Source organism: Odocoileus virginianus, chromosome 19 (assembly GCF_023699985.2).
Source record: "Odocoileus virginianus isolate 20LAN1187 ecotype Illinois chromosome 19, Ovbor_1.2, whole genome shotgun sequence".
Taxonomy (NCBI): domain Eukaryota; kingdom Metazoa; phylum Chordata; class Mammalia; order Artiodactyla; family Cervidae; genus Odocoileus; species Odocoileus virginianus.
In genome coordinates this window covers 49,349,372-49,364,287 of record NC_069692.1, presented here as the reverse complement: position 1 = coordinate 49,364,287, position 14,916 = coordinate 49,349,372, and the positions used below count along the sequence as shown (strand labels likewise).

General features: G+C 44.9%; 1 protein-coding gene across 1 annotated transcript in view; it reads left to right on the top strand.

Moving 5' to 3' along the window:
* Positions 1–417: 417 nt before the first annotated feature.
* Positions 418–14,916, top strand: part of COL19A1 (collagen type XIX alpha 1 chain) — a 424,857-nt gene continuing 410,358 nt past the window's right edge. The window contains exons 1-2 of the mRNA XM_070450224.1: positions 418–693; positions 14,558–14,684. Coding sequence (XP_070306325.1) covers positions 14,594–14,684 — 91 coding nt within the window. The 5' untranslated portion in view covers positions 418–693; positions 14,558–14,593. The remainder of the gene's footprint in view (positions 694–14,557; positions 14,685–14,916) is intronic.

Below are 14,916 nucleotides of genomic sequence, written 5' to 3'. Positions count from 1 at the left end.
TATAGTGTTTTCACTTTTCTTTCAAATACACATATATGTATATACAATACATATGTATACCTACAATATACATACTCTACATACATGCCCGGACACAGAATATGCTAAAAAATGTCACCATCACATGTTATAAGGGGCCCCAAAGAGTCCAGGATTTGTAGCGCCAATCCATAGAAAGATACAATATTTAAAATCACAAAATACTTCTGTGGAGTCTGAGACAAAACCACACAACTCTGTACATCCAAGCATGATCGGAACACTGATTAACTTTATCTAAACTGATATAACAGCACAAAATGAAACAGAAATGATGTCCCTCCACAGCCCACGTGTTAAAAAACCAGTAATCTACCTTCGAATGTCCGCCGCATACCACACACTTCACCATCACAAAGTGAGAAACTCGAAGCCTTTGTAACCAGCCGTTTCTACGTGATGGGAAACAGCGGATGAAGCGGAAACCTGCAAGGCTCTGGGGCGACGTAGCTGTAATTAAGGAAAACCCGGGCCCGAGTTGGCGGAGTCCCGTCTTGCGGAGTCCTCGTCCTCGCCGAGTGGGAGGGTCACCCGGGGAGAGACTAATAAGGGCAGCGGCGCGCGCCCCGGCCCCACTCGCAGGGCGCTCCGTGCCGCGGTGCTCAGCCGCGCGCCCGCCCGCCCGCCGGCCGGCGAGCCCCGCACGCGGCCAAGGTAAGTGCGCGGCGCCGCGACCCCGCGCCCGCCAGCTCCCCCGCGCGCACGCTCCCCGGCCTCGCTCGCGGTTCTGCGTCTCCGCCTGCCTGCACCAGTTTCCCCGGAGAATCTGGACGCGGGGCCCCGCTCGGGTCTGGGTGCGTGCGGAGCGCACACCTGCCATTTCGCATTCCCGTAGGTAGCTGTAGCCCGGGAGGCCGCCCTGTGGGCACGACGGGGCCGCCCGAGCGCGCGGCGTAGATGCTGGTGGGTCGTGTTCGTGTGTGCCCGCCCTGCAGGCTGCGGGCTTTACACTTAGTTCTAGGTGCTTCTGCCGGATCTGTGTGTCTGTGGAGCCGAGCTGAGAGCCCTGCTGATGCAGTCAGGACACCGAATACAGAAGGAAAAAAAAAAAAAAAAAAATCCGGGGTGAAACGCAGAAAACAAATCCACTCAAAAGAAACCCGTGCCGTTAGAGCTTATTTTTTTAATCTCTGTCTAGAGACGTCCCCCGCCCAGAAAGCGAGGAGACAGTGAAGGGGCGTACACTGGGGGGCGCGGGGCTGCGGCGCCGGCCCAGCGGCTGCTTCTCCGAGCGCGGCTCTCAGGGCTGCGGCGCCGCCGGGGGGTCCCGGGGCTGGGCTCCCCGGCCCGCTCGTCCCGGAGCGCCGGCCCGGCGCCTCGATGGCCCCGCAGCGCGCGGCTCCGGCTGGCCGCCCGCGCGCTGCGGAGTCGGAGAGAAGTTTGTTGGCTCGGAACCCAGCCGGCCGCGGCCGCGGGCAGCCCAGCTCATCCGGAGCGCGCGGCTTGGAAGCGAAAGCTGCCCCGAGAGGGTTACGGCCAGGGGAGTCGGTGGGCCGACCAGCGGGGGGACGGGCCCGGGATGCGGCAGCCCCGGAGGCACCGAGACGCGGACCGCCGGAGGATGCAAGGAGCCGGGTTCCGGAACCCAGCCGCAGGGGACAGCGGGCTGCGGGAGACCCCGCATCCTGCAGATGCCTGGAGTGTTAAGGGCGCCATCCCGGGATTCCACCGGCGAGTCCTCTGAGGCTGGGAACTGGGAGCTTAAAGGAAAACATTGCGGTGCCTCCATCCCCGCTCACACCCACCTTCCCCCGCCACCCCCATCCCAAGACTACCTGGTTCCCTCTTTGGCCTGAAGGAGAAGGCTGCGGAGCCACCAGATGGGAGGGTGGTTCGTAGGCGGGAAAGGATTTTAAATCTGCCCAATAATGGAGATAGACCCTCTTCATCAGCCCCCTTCCCACCCATCCTTACAAAAAACAACAGGGGCCGACCAAAATTGCTTCTTCTGCCCCAAACGAGCGCCGCTGTCGTTCTTTAAGGGATTTAAATAACCTCTTAACTGAGTGAGTCTTTCAGCATCTCCTTCTGGTCCGTAGGGAGAAAACGGTTGGACCTAAGTAGAGATCTTTGATAGGTGCATGCAGAGCCGGAAGGGAGATGTTTAGGTCCCCAGATGCTACGAAACATCCCTAAAAGTCCCTTCCTCGGGAATATCTCTCTTCTGAGTGGGAAAGAGGGCAGTGATCCTCAGGGGTGGAAAGTTCATTCTCTCCCTGGGGGGATAGAAAATGGAGAAAGTTAACAGGTAGGTGCTTTTGTGAAAAGTGGCCAGAAATCTAAGCGGGGTCTCCTGAGAAAGGAGGGAGAAGGTGGACCATGGAGCCGGGAGAGAGCCTGAACCTGGTGAGAAAAGGTCAGAAAAAGAACCAAAGGGGACAGAAAACCCAGTGTGATGACTCTCACAGTTGGGACAATATCTCTGTGCCTGAATCACCGTCATGGAAGCAAACCACCTAAGACACATGGAAGCCCCTGGTAGTCTTCAGAAATGGAAAATTCCCATCTACTTTCAGGTCCTTCAGTTTAATTTTTCCTGCTGCAATTTTAGTTCATTTATTTCCCCAGCAGACAGAAAAGCCTGAGGGGTACACAGAATGGACGTCTTAAAGGCAGGAGAAGATAAGGAGATAGAAGCCATGGTTGTATGGCCAGTTGGGATCATAGGTACAAATTCAAGGGAAGAATGAAAAATTAGCAGGAGTAGAAACTAAATAGAGCTAGCAAGATGCTAGTATAGAACTTTTGAAGAGGATGCTGGAAAAAAAATATTCGGAGTGGGCCTCGTTGAGGAGTATATGTTAAAGCGGCGGAGAATAAGGAGGCTTAGCAGAACAGAGCAGAGGACATTCCAGTCAGAAGGAAAGGCATCCGTGGAGGCGTAGAGGCGGGGCCGGCGTCATCTGCCTGGTAAGATGGAGAATCCAAGCTGGAGTGAAACCTGAGATGAGAGCAGAGAGTCCCTGCCCAGGGGAGACCCAGGAGGAGGGCCGAGAGGCCAGGGGCCCACGGGCGTGACTCTGCAGGCCGTGAGTGAGATAGCCAGGTGAGGAAGCCGCACACTGCGTTTGGAATGATACAAAGATGGCAGATGCGACAGTGATACTAAAAAAAAGAGCAAAGGGGAACACCAGGCCTGCCTTATCCACGCAAGCCTCGGGAGGCCCAAAGCTTCTCTGATCTCTCTCTGGGAGAAGTCAAAGATGATCTTGAAATGCGAGAGTAGTTGATTAGAAAGTTGGTAGAGGCTTCCAAATGGAAACATCAAGAAAAGTTGATAGATTAGGCAAAACCATCATGTGCTCAGTTGCTAGTCATGTCTGACTCTTGGCGACCCTATGGATGTAGTCCCCCAAGCTCTCCTGTCTGTGGAACTCTCCTGACAAGAATACTGGGGTGGGTTCCCATTTCCTGCTCCAGGGGATCTTCCCCAACCAGGGATCCAACCCGCATTTCTTGCATCTCCTGCATTGACAGGTGGATTCTTCACCACTGTATCACCTGGAAAGTCCCCCCAAACATTAATATATTTATTTAAAATTTGAAGTGACATTGGGTCACTGATACATAAATACCTGTTTCAAGCAGAGCTAGAGAATTAAAACCTGACAAAATCCAGATTGGTTATGACAGTCAAATTGAGAATAGTATCTAGAAAGTTGATGGCGACAACTGTCGTTCAGAGAAGTGAGTCAATAAAAGAAACAGTTGTTGAGGGTGGAGAGAGTTGCTTAAACCTGCTGAAGTGTAACCTAGGCCTGGAGATCCCCTGAGAAGTTGGCACTAGTTTTGAAGTGACCGGAGAAATCACAGAACTTTGAAAAAATGTGATAGAGTTGATCAGCTTTAAGAAATATAAATATTAAGAACCAAGGAGTATGTTTTCAGTTAAAGAAGAAGACAAGTTTAAAGTATTCTTTTTGTCTCACTGAAATTATAAAATCTCACTGGTTTATAAGTGAAATTATGTTCACTAAGCCTTCTTTTTAGTAGTTTTTTCTTTACTTCTCTGTAACTGTTCACTTTATCCATATATTGCTGTAATTGTTAAATCTCTATATGGATATATTTATTACTTGATTTCAACCTTTCATTTGTTTAGTTTTAGCCCACATGTATTGCCTTAGACTATATTCATCCTACAAACTTATCAAATGAGGATCTATTAAATGCCAAGTTGAAACAAAATGCAGATATCAGATGCAATCTATTTTCTTCAAGGTATTCAGTACAGAGAGGAGACAGAATACCACAAAGGAGTGTAGCCCCAGCTGAATTGGGGCTGGGTCCCGAGTGCTGGTGGATCGCAAGGTAATGAGCTCCAGGATGGAACTTGCAGACTTCAGAGAGGACGTCGAGCGTGAAATACATGTGGAGGGCAGAGTAGGTGGAGAAAGACTTGGAAGAACGTTCCAGCATGTTTGAAAGCCCAGAACATTTTGGGAACTGGAAATAGTTTGATGGAATAGAGTGTGTTGGAAGGAAGTAGCAGGACATGGAGCCTGGTCAGATGAGCTGAAGCCCAGCTGTAACACAGCCCTGAGCGCCTGCCTCCCTGAGGAGTAGGCGTGGAAAGCACTAGGAGACCCTCAGATGGCAAAGCACAAAAGCCAGGTCTTTGCTTTAGAAATAGAAGTCTTGGGCAGTAGGGTGATGGAGCTTCGGAGAAAAGGACTGGAAGAGAGGAGATTACTGAAGCCTATCACACTTTTCCAGAATCAAAATGGTGAGGATGTGAACTAAAGCAGCTGTTGGGAGGATGGGGAAGTTGGTATGCATTCAAAAAATGTCTCGAAAGTAGACTTTATAGACTTTGATAGAGATTTGATATGAGGGATGAAGAATGAATTCAAGATGATTTTGAAATTTCTTACTTGAATTCCTAGGTTAAAGATGATGCTTGTAATTAACAATGTCAAGAGGTTTCCGTCAAATGTAAGAAGGGCAGAAATGTTGCCAGAATTGCAAAAGACCTCTGCAAACTTATTTCAACTTCATGACTACACTCTTCAAACTCACTTCAATTTCATGACTACACTCTGGAAACTTACTTCAATTTCATGACTACAGTCGATGGCAAAATTATGAAATAAGCTAGAATGAGTCCTAAGCTCTTGAGGATTTTTTGTGTGTATGTGTGTGTGCTATTGTGGACTTGGAATTTTAACTGTATAGACATGACTTTCCAGCCAATTTTCTACAATAGGTTATAGACTCTAGCTTCACTAAAGATAGAGTCTAAAGATTGGTAAAGAACAAATGTGTAACACCTGTTGCTTTTGCTTATTTACAAGATGTGTCTCTTCATAACAGTATGGCCAGATTTCCTTGGTGGAGTTATGTATAGGCACATTGGAGGATAGTCAAGAAGGTTTGATTTACAAATCAACCCACAAAAAAAAATAAATAAATAAATAAAAATCAACCCACTCCCCACTCACACGGCATTTCTTTTTGTAATGAATGCTCTGAAAACAGAGGTTCTCTCAGTCATTTCAAAAATCCAGTCATGGTTTCTTTGTTTTTTTTTTTTTTTGGCTGCTCCACAAGTATGGGCAGAAGGCAGAGATTGAACCCAAGCCTCCTGCAGGAAGTTCCCTTAACCAGTGGACTGCAAGGCAAGTCCCAAGCCTGCTTTTTTATGTCAAAATACTTTGTTGCTCATTTAGCAGCCTATGTAAAACAAATGAGTGTTCCCTTTCTATTTTCTCCTCTTGTTTTTTTTTTTTTTCTTTCACTTGGCTTTGCGGTATTATTTTCTATTTTGGTGTTAGATCTAATGCTTTAAGCCTTTAGCTAAAGCCAAATTTCAGAGATGTAAAACAAGCATTGTTAACTGTTAGATGGCAAAATAGTAAAATTGGAATTGTGGTGCTATGGAAGACTCTTGAGAGTCCCTTGAGCTGCAAGAAGAACAAATCAATCAACCCTGAAGGAAAACAACCCTGAATATTCACTGGAAGGACTAATGTTGAAGCTCCAATACTTTGGCCACCATGTGTGAAGGGCTGACTCACTGGAAAAGACCCTGATGCCGGGAAAGAATAAAAGCAAAAGGAGAAGGGGGCAGCAGAGGATGAGATGGTTGGATGGCATCGCTGACTCGATGGACATGAGTTTGAGCAAACTCTGGGAGATGGTGAAGGACAGGGAAGCCTGCTGTGCTGCAGTCCACGGGGTCGCAAAGAGTCAGACACGCCTCAGCGACTGAACAATGACAACAACAGTAAAATTTTCATGTTCCATTGTAGGAAGATTTGCTTTGGTTTCCTTTGATGCGGTCCTTGACCATCTTATCCAGCAAGGTTCCATTCTGTCATTTTGTCTACATATTGTGTGTTCCTTTGCTTCCTACTGTCTGTTTCTCAAAGATGACTGAAGAGTTCGTTTACTTGCAATCTCCCTGACCAGAGTGACCCAGGGACTGTTTGGCTCACTGCTATATCCCCACAGGCACGTAGTAGGACCTCATCCTGTTGATGGGATGAAAGATTAAGATTTCCCATTGTTCCTTCTGTCTTCTTTGTGCTGTCTGTACACAAATATGGATTACTTTTTAAAAAAGGAATTTAAAAAAAAATCTATGTCCTAGTTCAAATATTCTTGGTTTCGATAGTTGCTTTCTGGAATTTCAAGACCTGGATTAAGAAAGTTTAAAGGATAGTGGCTTTTTAGAGTTCCCCAAACCCAACCAGTCTTTAAATATTCTGGTTGGCAAAGGATGGTGAGAGCAAGGGATGTCGGTGGAGGTCACAGGCCAGCCTTCAGGCGGCCATTGTCTCTCGGCTGTTAGGGCAGTGAGAAATCCACTGCAGGCAGGGCAGTCTGGATGATGTGAGAGGGTTCCTGGCCTCCAGAAGTGGTGTCTGCCCAGGATGCCCTATGTTGGGCACACGTACAGTGGTGACGCTGGTACTCTGCAGTGCTGGGAAGAACCGGTGAAGGCTCCGGCTAGAATCTTGATGGAGATGAGCTAAAACCTCAGGAGGAAGCATATAGGGGTGTGATAGGTCTGCTCACATCCTGGTAGTAACCGTCATGCTGTATCAGCAGAGGGTTTCCAGTTAAGCAGACCTAGGCTTGAACTCCAGGGAGCTTCTGGATGACATTAAAAGTTTCGTGTCTGTGCCAGGCAAGAAATTTCCTTCTCTGGGCCCTACATTTTAGAAGGCTCTGACATGGCCTTGCTCTGTCTGTGCATCTACTCTCAGGGGAAAGAGTCCATAGAGATCAGGGACCCTGCCCTTACCCAAAGCCAGAGCTTTTAGACCAGACTCTAGGCACCCAAGATCCCGGCATACCCTGACCAACTGGCCTTCAGTCATCTTGCAGAATCTGGCAACCTCCTCCTTGGGTACCCCTTCCCGGAGACAGACTAAGCCACTGTTGTGAACATTCCTAAGTCAAAGGGGCAGTCAAGGAGAGGCATCTGCAGGTGCTGTAGACAAAAGTCAGCTTTCTGGCAAGCTCTCACACATGTGAGTGAAGCCCCTCATGGTGCAGATGGAGCCAGGGTGGTGTTTAATCGCTAAGTCATGTTTGTCACTAACTCTTTGTGACCCCGTGGACTGCAGCACACCCGGCTTTCTTGTCCTTCAGTCTCTCCCAGAGCTTGCTCAAACTCACGTCCATTGAGTCAGTGATGACATTGAACCATCTCATCCTCTATTGTCCCCTCCTGCCCTCAATCTTTCCCAGCATCAGGGTCTCTTCCAGTGAGTCAGCTCTTTGCATCAGGTGGCCAAAGTATTGGAGCTTCAACTTCAGCACCAGTCCTTGCAATGAATATTGATTTCCTGTAGGACTGATATGTTTGATCTCCTTGCAGTCCAAGGGGCTCTCAAAAGTCTTCTCCAGGCTCAGCCTCTTTTTATAGTCCAACCCTCAACATCCATACATGACTACTGGAGAAAGCATAGATTTGACTATATAGATCTTTGTCGGCAAAGTGATGTCTCTGCTTTTTAATACACTGTCTAGTTTTGTCATAGCTTTTCTCCCAAGGAGCAAGCATCTTTTACTTTTGTGGCTGCAGTCACTGTCCGCAGTGATTTTGGAGCCCAAGACAAGGAATTCTGACCCTGTTTCCACATTTTCCCCATCTATTTGTCATGAAGTGAATGGCATGGAGGCAGGAATGGGGAACAGTGCAGGAGGAGCTTTGGTCCAGGCCAGAGGCCAGTGCATCCCTTGCAGCCTGCTCTGTTCGGTTTTAAACGTGACCTTGGCTTTTAGTCTTCATGAAACATGTGCTAAGAGGAAAGGAGAAAACACACATTTCTCATCAGTTTTATTAGCTTTATTTTTTACTTTTAAACATTTAGACATGTAATATAGATTTCTTGCTTTACACCCTGCTAATGTTTAGAGCCAGCATGCCTGGCTCTCAACTTACCATGAGTATTAAATAAAATACCATATATAAAGGAAATTCTGCTTCAGAAAACGAGACCATGTGTGTGACCAGTAATCTCCATATCTTTCTTAAAATGCATCAAAAGCTGTCTCTGTACAAGTTTGAAAAAAAGTGATTCGGGAGAGTCACTTGATCGGTAAAGCATTATATTGAAGATTAAAATTTAAATCTTACGTGGGAAGAGTAACACATTATACCATGATAACATTGGCCAGGATGCATTTGTAAAAGTATCTTGATAGTCAGCAGGCTGGGGTCTGAGGGGACAGCAGAGAAAAGAGGCAAGCTTCAATGAGGACGGAGACTTTTGGATGGCGACGAAGCCCAGAAGTGAAAGATCCAGGAAAGGCCCCACAGGTGGGTGGAGGACAGCAATGAGTAGCCGGAGGACCGTCCCCAGCAGGCATCTGGGGACAGTGGGGAGGAGCTGGGGGAGAGGGCCAGGACAACCCCAGAGGAAGTTGTGCCCTTGAGAGCTGTATTGGAGTCGACCTTGGAATTGCCTGCAGCAGAGGGTTAAGATCTAGGAAAGGGGTGTGTGTGTGTGTCTAAGTGTACAAGGATTCATTTTGAGACCTTGATAAAAAGTTTCTTCAAATCTTCCTGGCTGAGTGGAGTACATCTCTAATCAGGACTGGGACAATAGAAACCCCCAATAGCAAACACATTAAAGACATACAAAAAGGAATGATGCATAGTATAATGACCATTGAAATAGTGTAAGATTCTGAAATGCCTTAATAATTATAAAATATTCAGTTATTTTTACTAGAGATTCAAATGTTAAGTGTAATTCACTGTGTCTCAAGATTTGCAAGTTGGCAGTTTCCAATACTTTTGAACTCAAAGAATTATCTATTGAGTCCCTGTTTTTCCAGGTACTATGCTCAGCACCAAGATACAGTGACGGACAAGACACATAGTCTCTGCCCTCAAGGAGTTTAGAGTTGAGTGAGGGCAATAAACTTGGGTACAGACAGAAGAGTCTGAGCTAGAGAACAGCAGGGCCAGGGCATATATCGGTCAGGAAGGGGCTGTTCCGCATAGTAATATTTAAACTGAAAGATGCAGGATGAACAGGACCCAGCACATTCCTGCATGAGGAAATAGCACATGCAAAGGCCCTGAGGCTAGAAAAAGTCAAGAAATTTGAGGTACAGGACATCAGCTGGAGAGATGCTTACTCGGGGCTTCTTTCTAGGCCATAGAAAGGCTTCTGGATTACATCCCAAGTTTGGCCGCTACTATTTAGTTGCTAAGTCATGTCTGACTCTTTTGAGACCCCTTGAGCTGTCCATGGAATTCTCCAGGCAAGAATACTAGAGTGGCTTGCTATTCCTTCTCCAGGGGATCTTCCCCATCCATGGATCAACCCCACAGCTCCTGCTGTATCTCCTGCATTGCAAGTGGATTCTTTACCCACCAGGGAAGCCCTCCAAATTTGATGGGAAACCGTGAAAGGGCTTGAGATGGGCAGGGACATGATACAGCTTTGATTTTAAGGAATGCTCTCCAGTGCTCTGTAGAGAGCAAACCTGGCCAGGAGCCTGTAGTGGAGGGGAACTGTGAGGAGGCTACAGAGGGGTCTACGCCAGGGCAGTCTGAGCCAGGCAAGCGGCAGAGGCGTAGAGAGCAGTGGGTGGCTCTCAGCGGTGTTTGGAGTAGCATTGATGCCACTTGTTGGATGGGGATGCGTGAGATGGCAGTAGGGAAGGCAGAAGAATGCTTAGGATTCTCGTTGGAGCATCTTGATGAGGGTGAATTACAGAGATGAGGAAGAGCATGGTCAAGAAGCAAGCCTTTAGTTTGGTGTTGAGATATACACAGATGCCTGTGTGATGTCTGAGAGGGACTACTGAGTGGGTGGCTGGATGCACAGTCCAAAGTTCAGAGACGGCTAGGCTGGAGCCGTGAATTTTAGACTCATTATCTGACAGATACTACTTAAAGCAGAGAGAATTGGTAAGATGACCTAAGGAGACATTATAGACAGAGAGGAGAGGAAGGCCCACAGATATCACCATTAAGAAATCAGGTAGAAAAAAGATCTGAGAAGGGGATTTAGAAGGAAATACCAGCAAAGGTGAGGGAGGGAGGCTGATGAGAAGGGAGGGTTTCAAGGAGGGAGGGGTCAGCTGTTGAAAATGTCACAGAGGGTTGAGTTAGACACCGGAAGAAAAGGATTCTTCTTTCAAGTTTTTGCTGAACTTGGTCAGAAACATTTCAATAGAGTGGTGGAATGGCAATTCTTTAGTAACTAGAACATTTACCCAACTAAATATAATGTCAATTCTTCAAACGTTTTGAATAAGTGAGATTGAAATTAAGTACTGTTATCCTCCAAGTGGCTCAAATATCTTGGGAAACCTCAAGATTGAACTCATATGCTTGTGCCTATATAACTCTCTGCTTCTTTGTTGCTGAAACAGGAACCAAAGCTTCAATGAACATAGATTTTCAGGATACTTTGGCACTTCTCCATTCTTCAGTTGTCGCTATCAGTCTCAGGCTGAATAGATAAACACAATAGTAAATTTTTACTAATTGTTATTTATGAATATGTGGTGTAAATAATTATAATGGCAGAAACTTTTTTGAACACTGAGTGTGTTCAGTGCCCTGTGATATACTTTTTCCAGGTATTAAGTGATATAGTTGTAGAATTACTCTCAGTTTTCAGATGAATAAATGAAATCTTGATGAAATTACATAATGTTCATAAGCAGGCAGAGCCTGGGCATGAAGTTTTAAACACTGTACTACACTGCTAATTTATTAACTCATAAAAATCACTTCAGTTAAAAATGCAAACAATCAAGCATATCTCTGAAATTGAGATCAATATTTGTGAGCTCATTTATTTGAAATAGAACTGTTTTAACAGTTACCAACTGACTTGAAATAATAGCTGGGATAAGTTTGTAAAGTTATATGAGGATTATGACTGTAGATGGATGAGAGAGTTCAAAAGAAATAAGCATAAAACCAGCTGTTTGATTTTTAGAACCACACATGTGGTTTTCATATTGAAATTACTGCTTCTAGCTATTCATGCAGAAATATCTAAATCTTGAATTAATTTTAAAACGCTGATCTAGGTATTTGGCACAGGCAGAATATCAAAGATGGTAGCTTTAGTTTTTTTTTTTTTTTCCTAAAGAGTGTCTACTGACAACATCTAGCCTTTGGTGCCATGCATTCTTTTCTGTTTGACTTGAATAAACTTTGAATTTTGGCAAAAATGGTGTACTATGATTTGTATATTTAAAACTCTTACAATAGCTGTTCTAATAACACTGCAATTAAATATACTGAGAGGGCCGTTATATTTTCACTTGCAGTCTGTTTCCATGTATTTGTTGTTGTTCAGTCACTCGGTCGTGTCTGACTCTTTGAGACCCCTTGGATTGAAGCACCCCAGGCTTCCCTGTCCTTCACTGTCTCCCAGAGTTTGCTTAAACTCATGTCCATTGAGTCGGTGATGTCATTCAATCATCTCATCCTCTGTTGTCCCCTTCTCCTGCCTTCAATCTTTCCCAGCATCAGAGTCTTTTCCAGTGAGTTGGCTCTTCCCATCAAGTGGCCAAAGTACAGGAGCTTCAGCTTCAGCATCAGTCCTTCCAATGAATATTCAGGGTTGATTTCCTTTAGGATGGACTGGTTTGATCTTCTTGCTGTCAAGAGTCTGCAGTGCTGGGAAGCACTGCAGTTCGAAGGCATCAGTTCTTCGGCGCTCAGCCTTTTTTTTATTGTCCAGCTCTCACATCCATGCATGACTACTAGAAAAACCATAGCTTTGCCTATATGGACCTTTGTAAGCAAAGTAAGGAGAAGGAAACGGCAACTCATTCCAGTATTCTTGCCTGGAGAATCCCATGGACAGAGGAGCCTGGTGAGCTACAATCTATGGGGTCACAGAGAGTCGGACACGATTGAAGTGACTGAGCAAACATGCATGTCTGATAAGAGATTAATTTTCAAAATATACGAAGAATTTCTACAATGCAACAAAAACAAAAAAAACTGGATTAAAAAATGGGCAAAGGATTTAGATAGACATTTATCCAAAGAAGATATACAAATAGCAGATAGAAAGAAAAGTAAAGAAAGTGAAAAACGCTGTCGTGTCCAACTCTTTGCGACCCCGTGGACTGTAGCCCACCAGACTCTTCCGTTTATGGGATTCTCCAGGCAAAAGAGTTGGAGTGGTTTGCCATTTCCTTCTCCAGGGGATCTTCCCAACCCAGGGATCGAACCGAGGTCTCCTGCCTTGCAGGCAGACGCTTTACCCTCTGAGCCACCAGGGAAGCCAATAGCAGGTAAAAGATGTTCAAATCACTAATCCTCAGGAAAATGAAAACCACAGTGAGATACCATCTTCCACCCATTAGGATGATTGCTATTTTTTTTTTAAAAGGCAAAAAAATGAAACAAAGCAAAAAATCATAAGCTAATAATGTTGACAAGGATTGGAGAAATTAGAACCATGGTTCACTTTTGGTGGAAATGTAAAACGTTGCAGCTGCTAAGGGAAACAGTATGACAGTTCCTCAGAAAATTCAAGTCGAATTATCATATGACCTTTTCTGAGTATGTACCCAAAAGAATTGAAAGCAGGGACTTGAACAGATTTTTGCACATTCATGTTCATAGCAGCATTATTAACAATAACTAAAAGATGGGAGCACCCAGTGTCTCTCAGTGGAGGAATGAATAAACAAAATGTGGTATGTACATAGAGTGGAATGTTATTCAGCCTTAAAAAGGAAGAAAATACTGACACATGCCACAACATAATTGAAAGTTGAGGACATTATACCAAGTGAAATAAAGTCACAAAAAGATAAATACAGCATGAGTCCCCATATATGTGACTTAGGGCAGTCAAATTCGTAGAACCAGAAAACAGAATGGTGGTTGCCAGGGGCTGGGGGTGGGAGAAATGATGAGTTATTGTTTAATAGATACAGAGTTTCAGTTTTGCAAGATGAAAAGTTATGGATGGTGGTGGTAAGTATTAAGTGGGAAGTACTTAAAATCATTGAACTATACTCTTAAAAATGGTTATGATGGTAAATTTCAATATGTGCATTTACCAGGTTCCTCTGTCCATGGAATTCTCCAGGCAAGAATATTGGCGTGGGTAGCCATTTCCTTCTCCAGGGGATCTTTCTGACTGAGGGATCAAACCCAGGTCTCCTGCACTGCAGTCAGATTCTTTACCATCTGAGCTGCTAGGGAAGCCCCCTTGCCACCACCACCCCCCCCCATAAAAATATATATGCAAATCACTGTATGTGGAGTGGTTTTAAAAAGATTTCAAAGAAGAGAAATAGGAGGCTCTATGGACATTAATAAATAGGAACTAATCTGAAAATATTTTCAGAGCTTTTTCATGCATAATAAAGTCTACATTAATATATAGTGTCTAATTATAATAAAAGCTATGACAAATGTGGACAGCATATTAGAAAGCAGAGACATTACTTTGCCAACAAAGGTCTATGTAGTCAAAGCTCTGGCTTTTTCAGTATCGTGTATGGATGTGAGAGCTGGACCTTAAAGAAGGCTGAGCACCGAAGAATTGATACTTCTGAACTGTGGTGTTGGAGAAGACTCTTGAGAGTCCCTTGGACTGCAGAGATATCAAACCAGGGAAATCAACCCTGAACATTCATTGGAAGGACTGGACTGATGCTGAAGCTGAAGCTCCAGTCCTTTGGCCACTTGATGTGAAGAGCTGACTCATTAGAAAAGACCCTGATGCTGGGGAAAGATTGAAGGTGGGAAGAGAAGGGGACGACGAAGGATGAGATGGTTGGATGGCATCAACAATTCAATGGACATGAGTTTGAACAAGTTTCAGGAGATGGTGATGGACAGGGAAGCCTGGCATGCTGCAGTCCATGGGGTCTCAAAGATTTGTACATGACTGAGCAACTGAACAGCAACAGCAAATTATATATAATCAGATATCCAATTACATAATTATATATAATGTAAAAATATATTGTGTTCTCCTTGGTGCTGAGGATTTTCTGGGGATAATAATGGAAGGAACTGCATACACTAGCTCAATTCAGACATTTTGTTCTGTTGCAGATCTGTGGCTACTGGCCCCCATGGTTCAGAGGCACCATGAGGCTCGCTGACTCTTGGAAGCTTTGGCTCTGGGCAGCAACGTTCCTGCTTCCTGTTTCCGCTTCCGTCATGAGCAGGGACAAGCCAGGTATCCAGGTTGCCTTTGTGTCCAGTCTCCAAATGTTCCTTATAGTCTTTATTTTAAAAAATTATTGAAGTAAATCTTACTATTGTTGAGGAGGACATAGATTAAATCTACAAGTAAAAAACAGATAAGAACTTATTGTTTTCCCCATTGACCTTCAAGTTACACATTGAGAATGCCTAAATTTACATTTTTCAATATATGTATTAGTCTAAATAGCTATTGTTTATCTCAT